Raw genomic sequence first — 11,667 nt, forward strand, 5'->3', positions numbered from 1 at the left:
AGTAAAGGAGACACCATGTAGCTGCCGAAGGAGAAAGATGCCAGTAAGCCACAGCATCGTGGTGATACACAGATTAATAGAAATGGGTTAATTTAATATGAAGAGCTAGCTGGGAATATGCTAATATGCTTAAGCTATTGGCCAAGCAGTGTTGTAATTAATCTAGTTTCTGTGTGATTATTTGGGTCTGGGCGGCTGGGAAATGAAAGAACAGTCTCCGTTTACATTCCTTGTATAGCTCCTCTCCCACTAGCATCTAGTAGGTCCTTGACATTTGGTAAAGGAATGAAAAGTCTGCCATTACTTAAGTTATATGAGTGCAGCACTTGTACCTCCGGTGCCACCTATTTCTGCCACCTCAACTTAGTGCTGTCATGTCTGCATCTTGAAGTAGGCATGGGCTTGAAGGGGTGTGTCATGCCTAGAGCCACAGGCTGAGAAATTGAGTGGCAGAAACAACTAGGAACTCGGACCCCATTGCCTCTCAGTACCAGGCTCAACACTGACATGCAGAAACCATGACACTGGGGCGTGTGTTTGCCTTCAGCCTGTCACTCCTAACTACCATGAGCATGCTTCATTCATGAAAGCCATCCCGGGTCTATGAGGAACATGGGCTGGTCACCAGGTGGCCCAGCACCTACATAACCAAATAGAAGGTAGCACACAAGTGGGTAGCTGGGGAAGTCACTGCCCCATTGATGGAGTTTTCCATCAGAGTGATGTCTGCAATATGTTAACTATTGGAAGAACCTATGAGTGTCATTGAGAAAGCTTAGGCACAGGGTAGAGGACTTGGGGAGGCACCAGAAGCAACGGTTCAGAAGGGGTTCCAGAAACCTTAATGAAAGACTGATTTTTTTTTTTTTTTTTTTTTTTTTGGTTTTTCGAGACAGGGTTTCTCTGTGGCTTTGGAGCCTGTACTGGAACTAGCTCTGTAGACCAGGCTGGTCTCGAACTCACAGAGATCCACCTGCCTCTGCCTCCCGAGTGCTGGGATTAAAGGCGTGTGCCACCATCGCCCGGCTTGAGAGACTGATTCTTGTGTTTTATTCTGTTTGGCCAATTCTGTCCTTTATTTAAAAGCAAAGCTTCTCATTTAAAGGACACCACTGTCTTCCTTCAGCTTATGCTGCTGGTGGCAGAACTCCCCGGAGAGACAGCCAGGGATTCAGTTCTCTAGGAACTCAAGAGTCAGTGATGTAACTTCTGTGTCACCTTTATTTTTATCTTTTTTCTCACGAGCATTAACTTGTGAGTGATCCTAGATGAATTACATGCTATGTAGCACGTGTATAGCAAGGCCTGTATAGGCCCTACTAAGGACTCGCTCTTCCCTCCATTTCCTCGTATATAAGCCATTTCAATGCCATCTATCTGCAAGTCTGCAAGGGGATTTTCATCCCTAAAGGCCCAATGCCATCAAAACAATTAATACGTGACTACATGTAATCTAGGATTCACGCCATACTCATGTGTTCCCCACCCCACCCCAAGATACCGGTTTGTGTTTTGCTCCGTGTGGCGGAGTGGTCGTGGGGTGTTGGGCATCCCCTGCAGGCTGGATTCTGGGCTTCAGGTTGATTAATTGGGAAGGAGCTAGAACGGCTTCCGTTCTGTCTGGCGGGGCGGGCTGGACTGAAGTCCTGACCTTACAGGTTGCTTCTTTCAGAGGAACGCCTCCAGGTTAAGGACTAGCCGGCCCCTCAGGCCTGGCTAATCGATCTCCGGGTGGGCCGCGGGTGCGTACATCGCGGCTTCCGAGGACTTCCGAGGACTTCCGAGGCTGACTAGCTTGCTAACCGAGAGTGAATGGAGACAAATACTTTGGGTGGTGACTTCCGGTGCTCCTGAACTAATAACGAGCGTTGGCTTGGCGGCGCCTGCGCACACAATATTTCCGGCGTGGACAGGCTGGAAAATCGAGCGCTAGGCTGTCGGCGCCTACGTTCAGGGTGCTTCCGGCGGTGCTCAGGACCGCGGAATATCCGAGCGTGGCCTCCAACCATGGCCTCTCTGCAAGCCAAGGATGCGTATCTGCAGGACTTGGCCAAGAAGATCTGCACACAGCCTGGCCCCGAGAGGCAGGGGAGCAAGTGGGGTAAGGCAGACTACCCGAGCAGCCTTTGGGAGTGGATGCCGTCGCACGGGCCCGCTCTCCTCGGTCGGAACCCTCCACGCGTGCTGCAAGAGTGAGCGGGTACCGGAGGGGACAGCTACGGCTCCTGAGGGCGCTGGGCCGTGATGGAGGGAAAGGTAGTTAGGGAACTACCAGACTCAAACGGAAAGAAAAACGTACTCGCTTAGTGAAGTGTGACGAGGTCACCGAGTTTTCTCACTGGCATGTTTGTCAGCGCGTGTGATTCACCCGTTGAAAGAACGTGCACTCCGTTCTTGGGCCTTTAGTTTAAAATGCTAACATTCCCTCATCATTGAAAGTGGAAGTAAATCTTGCATCATAAAGAGTTCATTGCCGGGCGGTGGTGGCGCACGCCTTTAATCCCAGCATTCTGGAGGCAGAGGCAGGAGATCTCCGTGAGTTCGAGAGCAGCCTGGTCTACAAGAGCTAGTTCTAGGATAGGCTCCAAAACCACAGAGAAACCCTGTCTCGAAAAACAAAACAAAGAGTTCATTGCCGCTGGTTGGTGGGAGCCTAAGGCTGAGGACCCCAAGGGTAACGGCCCGCAGGCCTGTGTGGACTACACGGTAAGTTCACCTCTGCATGGGCAACTTCAGGGAACCCATCCAAAAAGTAAAAAAGAGGGGCTGGAGAGATGGCTCAGCGGTTAAGAGCTCTTGTTACTCTTGTATAGGACCCAGATGCAGTTTCCAGCGGACACATGACAGCTTACAACAGTCCCTAACTCCAGCTCCAGGAGGTCTTACGCCCCCTTCTGGCCTCCACTGGCACCAGCACAGTTATGATGCACAGGCACACATACTTAAAACATTCATAAAATAAGAGTAAATGAGTCTTTTGGGGTGGGGACGGGAAACGGTGAGAATCATGGTCTACATGCCCTTAGTACCAGTACTTGGCAAACAGAAGCAAGGCAGATCACCGTGAATTTCAGAAATCCACAGCCGTCACCTTCAATAGTTTATTCTGGAGCCCATTTTGAATGACCGTGGCCTGGGAACACGAATTTAGGTTACCCCAAATTCCAGTTTTCAACACAGAATGTTCTTGAAGCAGTTTCTTTAAGCTTTACGGAACAAAGAAAGCCAAGGCAAGTTTAAAATACATTGGTGTTTGTATCAGGTGGTTATGGTAATATGAGGGCCCAGGTGCTGATGACATTTTTGTTTTTTTGACATTGTTTTGTTTCTCGCTGGACGGTGGTGCTTGGGAGGCAGAGGTAGGTGGATCTCTGTGAGTTCAAGGCCAGCCTGGTCTACAAGAGCTAGTTCCGGGACAGGCTCTAAGGCTACAGAGAACCTTGTCTCAAGAAAGAAAGAAAGAGAGAGAGAGAGAGAGAAAGAAACAGGGTTTCTCTGTGTATCTTTGGCTGTCCTGGAGCTCTGTAGACCAGGCTGTCCTCAACTCAGAGATCCGCCTGCCTCTGCCTCCGGCTCCAGAGTGCTGGGATTAAAGGCGTGTTATGCCCGGAGCTGATGGTGTTAACTTTTAGGTTGATCTGCTAAGTTAATAGCTTCCCGAATGGTTTTTTATCTGTTAGTCACAGATGTAGAGGTGGGCTGGGAACGGATTATTTATGGGACTAGAGCTAACCAGAGATGAGGTCATTTCCTCTGAACCTGCAACATTGCAGCCTCTCTGCACCACTGGGTTCTGATGAGTCCATCAGTCTTTGCAGACGCAGCAATGGCGGGCCATTGAGTACTACCGAAGGCCAGTGTGGTTAACCAGTGAGCTTTATTGGGGTGACTTCCAAGAGCAGACATAATTACAAAATAGCTGTAGCACCAAAGCCCACCCCAGCATGGGTGGTGGCTCTGCAAAGCTGGAAACCTGGAGTGCACTGCACAGCTTGCAGCGCAGCGGGTTGGAGAGTTTATTCCACGTGGTCCTGCTTGACTAAGAATCCATTGGCCTTCCTCCTGTATAGTCTTGGGGAAGAAGGGGCTAGTGAATCTGGTCAGTTTCAGGACTTCCTGAAGCCTTGATGTTTAGTTCCTGAGCTTACGGAGCTTCCCTCCAAGATGGAAGGGTTTGTCTAGGAGGAACTTGCTATAGATGAGCCCAGGGTTCATTCAGTTTTGGGCTCGTGCCGGTGTCCTCGTTTGTTCCTGGAAGTGTATTTTGGTGGCGATGACTGAAACCAGACTTTGCGTTTCACTCCTCATGTGCAATCTGCTGGGTCAAGTGCCTGAGTACAGTTTGAACTTTAAAAAAAAAAAAAAACAAAAAAACCGTTAGTTTATTTTTGTTTTTTGAGGCAGGGTCTTGCTACATAGCCCAGCCTGGCTTCAAACTCTGAGCAGTCCGGGTGCCTTGGCCTCCAAACACTGGGATTACAGATTTGTGGCCACTGTTGCCCAGGCAGTTGGTAATGCCAAGCTCAGGATAGGTGGCACTAGCTTAGCCACCTGGTCCTCTGCATCACTAGGATTGGTGCCCCTGCAGGATCTTTCTTTGCTGAGTTGATCAGAGAAAAGGGATTCAGCTTGGTTTGCATTTCAGCTGTCAGAACAAAACGCTTGGAAGCTGCCGGGCCCCCCAAAAAGAAAAGGAAGAAAACACAAAAGAAATCTCAGGACCAGGAACAGAAAGCTGCAGAGCACAAGACCAAGCCCCCAGGGAAGACGGCTCCCACCTTGTCTAGGGCTAAGAAACTAATGGTGTCCAAACAAGAGAAGAACTCCAGCTCCCTGGAGTCTCCTAAAGGTGAGGGACTCCAAAAGCATGCATGATCAGGGCTGGGCTGGGGCCTAGAGGCAAATGTCCCCACTGCTCAGAAGAACCTTCAGTGAGGGAAGATGATAGGGAGCCGAATGGCCGACAGGGCACAAGAGCTCTTGATGTCCAGTGCCACATGCCGTGTCACGTGACAAGGTGACAACAAGCACTGGGGCTGTGCTGGAACTGACTGTGGCTTGTAAACCCACAAGCAGCGTTGGGGAAGGAAGAGAGAGAAACGGTGGTGGTTGCTGGGGAGAGCTCCCCTTTCAGCATAGGCTCCTTCCCTGCAGATGGCCAAGCCACAGCACCTGATTCTGTCTTTGCACTGGATTTCCTGCGACAGCGGCTGCATGAGAAGATGCAGCTGGCCCGGGGCCAGGTGAGTGGGCGTGCTCCTGAGCTCCTGGAGGAGGCTTGTCGAGTGCTCCCCCCTTACCCCCCAAGTTCTCTGCCAACCTAGGGTGTGCGGCACTGTAGTTGGTCTTTTGTTCTACTCTCTCTTTGGGGGCCCACCACCCAGCTCCCAGTACTCAGAGACTTATTTTTACTTACGAATGTCCAGCCTTAGCTTGGCTTATTTCTAGCTAGCTTTTCTTACCTTAAATTGTCCCGTCTACCTTTTGCCTCTGGGCTTTTACCTTCCTATAAACTATATACCTCTTTCTTGCTCCATGCCTGGTTGTGTGACTGACCCCTGGGATTTTCCTCTCTTCCTTTTCTTGTTCCCCTTCTTGCTTTTCTTCTCTCTGCCTGCCAGACCCACCTATTTCTCTCTCCTGCCTTGCTATTGACTGTTCAACTCTATTAGACCAATCAGGTGTTTAAACAGGCAAAGTAACACGGCTTTACAGAGTTAAACAAATGCAACATGAAAGAATGCAACACATCTCCATATCACTAAATAAATATTCCACAGCATAAATGACTATTACACATCTTTAACTAATATTCTACAACAGGGTACCTCTTGGCTGAGGTAGCAGGTGTAGTTCCTTTCTTGAGTACCTCAGTCCCTAGAGACATCTGCCACCTGAATGCTCTGTGTCCCTCAGAGAAGCGTAGCCTCCTTCCTTTAGGGAGCTGCCTCCACTGATGCCACATGGGTAGAGTATAGTCGGAGTTGTTCCTCTAAAGGTTAGTGTCCAGAAGCAAGGTGAACTGACTAGCCTTGACATAGTGCTACATGGTGCTCTCCCCTGCCACTCTTTCTAAGGCTCTTCTTTGAGCTTTAACTTCTTACCCTCTTCAGGTTCCTAAGAGAGAGAGGTTCAAGGCTCAAGGCCCTCTGTCCTGCAGTGCAGGCCTCGGTTGGTCTGTCTGTCTGTGGTCCAGAAAGTGGTAGAGAGAGCACTCAACCTGAGTCCATCATAAGCAGAATATACAGTGGTTAGGACAGACCCTCCATAGAAACCCAGTCTAAGTACTGAATTCTAGGACAGTGCAAGATGAAGCTCTGGTGTGCTGGGGGGAGGGGGAGGCTAGGAACTGGAGCAGGGGTTCTTCCTAGGGCTTCCTCATTGCTGGTGCTATTTGGATCTGGGGAACACAACACGTCATATGCTGCTGATGCATGGACTTGCGGCCTGCATGAGGATTTTCTCTCATCACAGCCATATGCAGACGACTTCGAGATTGAGTGAGTCCTCATTTTTTATGTTTTACCTTTCTCCCTCAGGGTAGCACCAAGGAGCTGTCAGCTGCCACCCTAGAGAAAAGACAGCGGAGGAAACAGGAGAGGGAACGGAAGAAGAGGAAGCGGAAGGAGCTTCGAGCAAAGGAGAAGGCTGCAAAGGCTGAGAACAAGGAGGAGCCGGCTGAGGCACCCCCAGATGTGGCCTGCAAGGAGCCGCAGGAGTCAGGGCTTATCTTTAATAAGGTGGGGGCTGTGCGGGCTGAATGCCTTTGGCCTAACTTTGCACCTTGTTGTTGGTATAGGTGCATGTTGGTGACTCATCTAAGGGAGCAAAAGCCGTGTCATTGGTCTGTGTTACCGCCTCACTGATGTGCCTCTCACCTGCAGGTGGAAGTGACTGAAGAGGAGCCCGCCAGCAAGCCCCAGCGGAAGAAGGAGAAGCGGCAGAAGGTGAAAGGGAACCTGACACCACTGACGGGCAGGAACTACAGGCAGCTGCTGGAGCGTCTGCAGGCGCGCCAGGGCCGGCTGGAGGAGCTGCGAGACCAGGATGCAGGCAAGGCCCAAGAACTGGAGGCCAAGATGAAGTGGACCAACTTGCTGTACAAGGCGGAGGGTGTGAAGATCCGTGACAATGAGCAACTGCTGAGGGAAGCCTTGAAGCGCAAAGAGAAGCGCAAGGCACAGCGGCAGCGCAGGTGGGAGAAGCGCTCAGAGCACGTGGTAGAGAAGATGCAGCAGCGTCAGGACAAGCGGCGCCAGAACCTGCGCAAGAAGAAGGCCGCGAAGGCCGAGCGGCGCCTGCAGAAGGCCCGCAAGAAGGGCCGGATACTGCCACAGGACCTGGAGCGTGCAGGCCTCTCCTGAGCAGCTTGCACCTGCCACATTCCTGGCCAGACACCTAGGTGACGGACCGCGGGTCTCCTATGTGAGACTGATGCGTTCTTGCACCCCGCAGCCACAGTGAGGGCTCCAGTCATGTGCCAAGAGGATGTTTTGCCATCGTCCTTAAGTAGAACAGTGTCCTCCAGTCCTGGGAGGGATGAAGAGGATCTGTGCCCAAGTCCTGTGAGGGTGTGTCTGTCTGTCTGTCTCTGTGTGTGTGTTCATGTTTCTGAAGACTCCAGAAGCAAGGTAGTACAGTTGAGGTGAGCTGCCCACCTGACCTTCCCACCCACCTGTATTTCCAGTAACCGTGAGAACAAAAGGCCTTGACTACTGCTTCAGTGTTCACAAGTCCCTGGCAACAGAAGGGAGCCCACAGAAGTTCTCGGGAATATGATCCTGTTAGGTCTGTCTCTGGGCCAGAGCTTCAAAACCCAGAGTCTCTCTGGGATCTGCAGGATGTGCCTTGGGTAACATGGCCTCCTGTGAGCCAGTTGCTGTCAGAGGCTTGGGAAGTAGTGGTGTGCTGGCTAGTTTATGTCAGTTTAACATAAGCTAGAGTTATCTGAGAAGAGGGAACCTCACTGAGGAGACAACCTCACTGGACTGGCCTGCGGGCAAGCCTGTGGTCCACTTCCTTTACTGGTGAATGATGTGGCTGGGCCCAGTTCATTGTGGGCAGTGCCACCTCTGGGCTAGTGGTCCTGGATTAGATAAGAAAGCTGGCCATGGGGAACAAACCAGTAAGCGATGTTCCTCTATGGCTCTTCCTTTAGTTCTGCCTCAGGGTTCTTGCCCTGACTTCTCTTGGTGATGTACTGTTACCTGGAAATTAACATGAAATAAACCTTTTCCTCCCCCATGTTGCTTTTGGTTACGGTGTTTTATCACAGCAACAGAAACCCTAAGATAAGGAAGTCAGTGTGGTTTTGGTGGCAGGGAGTCTGGGCAGAATGGCTGCTGGGGTGCTGGCCAAGGTGAGGGTTTGAATGAAGGTGGTACGGCTGTTAGCCAGTGAGAAGAATGGACTGACTGCAGGTGCAGTCACCCTCCCTGGGGAGCGCATGGGTTCAGGAGTGGCTGGTCGGGCTGGAGTATCTTTGTAGTACTAAAGGCTAAGTAAGCAGATTAAATGATTGTTGGGTGTTATGACATGTGCCTTCAGTTCACAGCACTCAGGGGACAGAGGCAGGTGGGTCTCAGTTTGGGGCCAGCTAGGGCAACAAGAGACCCTGTCTCAAAAGGATGTCATCTAGACAGAAGTGGTGGCACACTCCTATAATCTCGGCACTGGAGAGGCCGAAGCAAGAAGACGATAACGAAAAGATCCAAGCTGGCCTGATCTTCAGAGGGAGACCCTGTCCTAAAAAATGAACACAGCTGGGGTGATGCCTTGCTGGTATAGCAGTAGCTGTGCAAGCCAGACAATCCAACTTTAATATTTGGAACACTTCAAAATCCAGATGTGTGCACCTATAATTCCAGCACTCAACTGAAAGATGGGAGGTAGAGCCAGAGTTTCCCTGGGAGCTCTTAAGCCAGCTAGCCCGGAGTGCATGGTGGCAGAAAGAGGAGAGAACCAGCACCAGTGAGGTGGAAGTCCGAACCAACTGTGAAAGTACATAGGCACATGCCCACCCCAACCAAAGAACCAAAGGCACCAGGTGAGATGGCTCTGGGCAAAGCCCTTCCTGTTGAGCCTGATGACCTGAGCTCCGTCTTCAGGGCCTGCAGTGAGCAGAGCACTGGCCTCAGCATGATGCTCTAGTACACGGGAATAATGGGGAAAAATCCAGAATACTGGGCAGATAAAGTTAGGCAGTGGCTAGAGTTCTAAGTTTTTGAAGGTGTAAAACGTAACATATACTCTAAAACATTCCGGGAGAACCACTGGTTATGGTTTGAATCCATAATGTCCTCAAAAACTGAGTCCTCTAGTGGTATAGGTGCTTTGTGGGAGGTTCTGTTGTGAACGTTTTTTCTTAACAAAGGTGGTTATCCTGATGAGGGCCTTGTTCCTTGGGCTTCCTCTTCCTCCTTGGCCAGCTAGCCAATCAGATTTTGTAAAGAGCCTGCCAATGAGCCTCCTGAGCCTGAATTAAAGGACAGGCCCCCTTGCCCGTGTATAGGCAACCCCGTGTGGATTTTGGTACACCTTTTTTTACAAATGGAAAGTGCTTTGTTGGTTACTTTCACTATGTGTCTTCCTTTGTGCAGCACTGAACTTGTTTTCTAACTGGTACCCTCAGAGGCCAGAAGAGGGGGTCCAATGCCCAGAACTAGAGTTAAAGACAGTTATGAGCCACCATGTGGGTGCTAGCAACCAAACCCTAGGTCCTCTGCGAAAACAATAGGTGTTCTTCTGAGCCATTTCTCCAGTCCTTGTGAGCTCTTGATAGAAGTTTTTATTGTTGTTTTGCCAGACATGGAAGAAAATACCCATAATCCCATGAGACAGAGGGATGGCTGTTTGAGGTAGCTGGTGGTCATATAGCAAAATTCAGGAAGGAGAAAACAGGATTTGCAGGAAGTTTGGTTACACCCCTCAAGGCCATCTTCAGCGTTCCTTCTTGGCCAGTCATGCAGATGACGCGTTTAAGTAGGGTCCTTAAAGCCAGTAAAAGAAGCAGAGACAGCCCTTCTTTCTGCTGTTAGGAGTCCCATAAGAGGACCAAGCTACACAACTGTAACACATATGCAGAGTGTCTAGGTCAGTCTCATGCGGGCTCAGTATCTGTGAGCATATGTATGTATTTCTAAATATAAATACAATGTGCTCAGTCTGCATAATATTACTTGGGTTATATGTGATTTCATGGTTGGCTACTCGGTACTGAATATCCAATTTGAGGACTCTGCGGGGCCAAAGTTTCATTTTAAGTTTTAATGACTATGCCTGAGAGATCCAGGAAACAAAATACCTCTGATCTGCAAGCCCCTTGCTGGAGGACAGAGAGTTCCTGAAATGCTGGAGGCTGCTGTTTATGTTTTCACTCCCTACACAAGTTTGTTTGACCCGTCTGCACCAGACGTGTGAGCAAGCGTGATCACATGTGGGCGGGAGGTTCACAGGCAGGAAACACATCAGGACGAACGCTTGCCTCCGATTGGATGCAGGCTGAAGGTACGCCAGGATGTATGCTTGCCCCATTGTACCTGATGGGAAATGTAATGAATTATAGGTTTTCCTCCTTAAGCCTTGGTAAACCATGATGTGGGGGCCATTTTCCAGGAACCTGGGTGTGAGCTTGGCCAGTGCCTACTTACCTGGCCAGTATTTAATTAAAGCTTTCTTCAAATTTGGCTTTAAATTGTGGTAGTGAAGCCGGGCGGTGGTGGCGCACGCCTTTAATCCCAGCACTCGGGAGGCAGAGGCAGGCAGATCTCTGAGTTCGAGACCAATCTGGTCTACAAGAGTGAGTTCCAGGACAGGCTCCAAAACCACAGAGAAACCCTGTCTCGAAAAATAAATAAATAAATAAATAAATAAATAAATAAATAAATAAATTGTGGTAGTGATCTTATTCTCAATCAGTGGGGTTAATATCTTCTCTGAGGAAACTGTCTCCCACTCTGAACATTCCTTAGCTGCATTTAAGGTGCCATGATATTCCCCCCTTCCTTGTTAGCATATCAATTGCTGTTCTTGTTCAGATTTTGTTCAGGCAGCCGTGTTTGGAGATGAAACCTTACTACAGATTTCCTGTTTCTCTGTCTCTAACAATTCTTCCTCTCCCTTTCCTGCAGCGATCCTATGGAACTTAGGTGCAGGAGTTGTGATGTAGATGCAGCAATTAGGGCGGGAACCACATGGTTGCTTGTTCTTTGCAATTTGATCAGTTGGGGCTTTCTGTTATGGTATCTGTCTCTCGCAAGGAGAGGCTTCTGTGATGAAGGGTTATTTTTATTTCTTATTGTTATTATTTTTGTTTGTTTATTTCCCCAAAGATTTGTTTGTTTTTATTATATATGAGTGTTTTATTTGCATGTTAAGTGCACTGTATGCATGCTTGGTGCCTGTGGAGGCCAGAAGAGGGCGCTAGGTCCCTTAGCTTGGTTGTGAGCTGCAGTATAGGTTCTGGGAACTGAATCCCCATCTTCAAGAGCAGCAAGTGTTCCTAAGCATTAAGCATTTTCTCTGTTCTGAATAATTAACTCGCCGGACGGTGTTTGGCGCATGCCTTTAATCCAAGCACTCGGGAGGCAGAGGCAGGCGGATCTCTGTGAGTTCGAGGCCAGCCTGGTCTACAAGAGCTAGTTCCAGGACAGGCTCCAAAGCCACAGA

General features: G+C 49.7%; 1 protein-coding gene across 1 annotated transcript; it reads left to right on the forward strand.

Annotated features, from left to right (window-relative positions):
* The first annotated feature begins 1,947 nt into the window (after positions 1–1,947).
* Surf6 (surfeit 6) lies at positions 1,948–8,244 on the forward strand. The gene is made up of 5 exons (XM_005346235.3): positions 1,948–2,101; positions 4,646–4,849; positions 5,155–5,243; positions 6,540–6,740; positions 6,885–8,244. Exons 1-5 carry the CDS (start codon positions 2,008–2,010, stop codon positions 7,362–7,364), a joined length of 1,068 nt encoding a protein of 355 aa, XP_005346292.1. The 5' UTR covers positions 1,948–2,007; the 3' UTR covers positions 7,365–8,244.
* The last annotated feature ends 3,423 nt before the right edge of the window (positions 8,245–11,667 follow it).

Source organism: Microtus ochrogaster, chromosome 4 (genome assembly GCF_000317375.1).
Source record: "Microtus ochrogaster isolate Prairie Vole_2 chromosome 4, MicOch1.0, whole genome shotgun sequence".
NCBI classification, from domain to species: Eukaryota; Metazoa; Chordata; class Mammalia; order Rodentia; family Cricetidae; genus Microtus; species Microtus ochrogaster.

What these genes read in the sequence shown, in the direction of transcription:
- Surf6 (XM_005346235.3), top strand. Translation starts at nt 2,008, where the DNA reads ATGGCCTCTCTGCAAGCCAAGGATGCGTATCTGCAGGACTTGGCCAAG. An exon ending in GAGGCAGGGGAGCAAGTGGG is followed by an intron (nt 2,102 to 4,645) that starts GTAAGGCAGACT and finishes TTTGCATTTCAG; the next exon opens with CTGTCAGAACAAAACGCTTG. An exon ending in CAGGGCTTATCTTTAATAAG is followed by an intron (nt 6,741 to 6,884) that starts GTGGGGGCTGTG and finishes TCTCACCTGCAG; the next exon opens with GTGGAAGTGACTGAAGAGGA.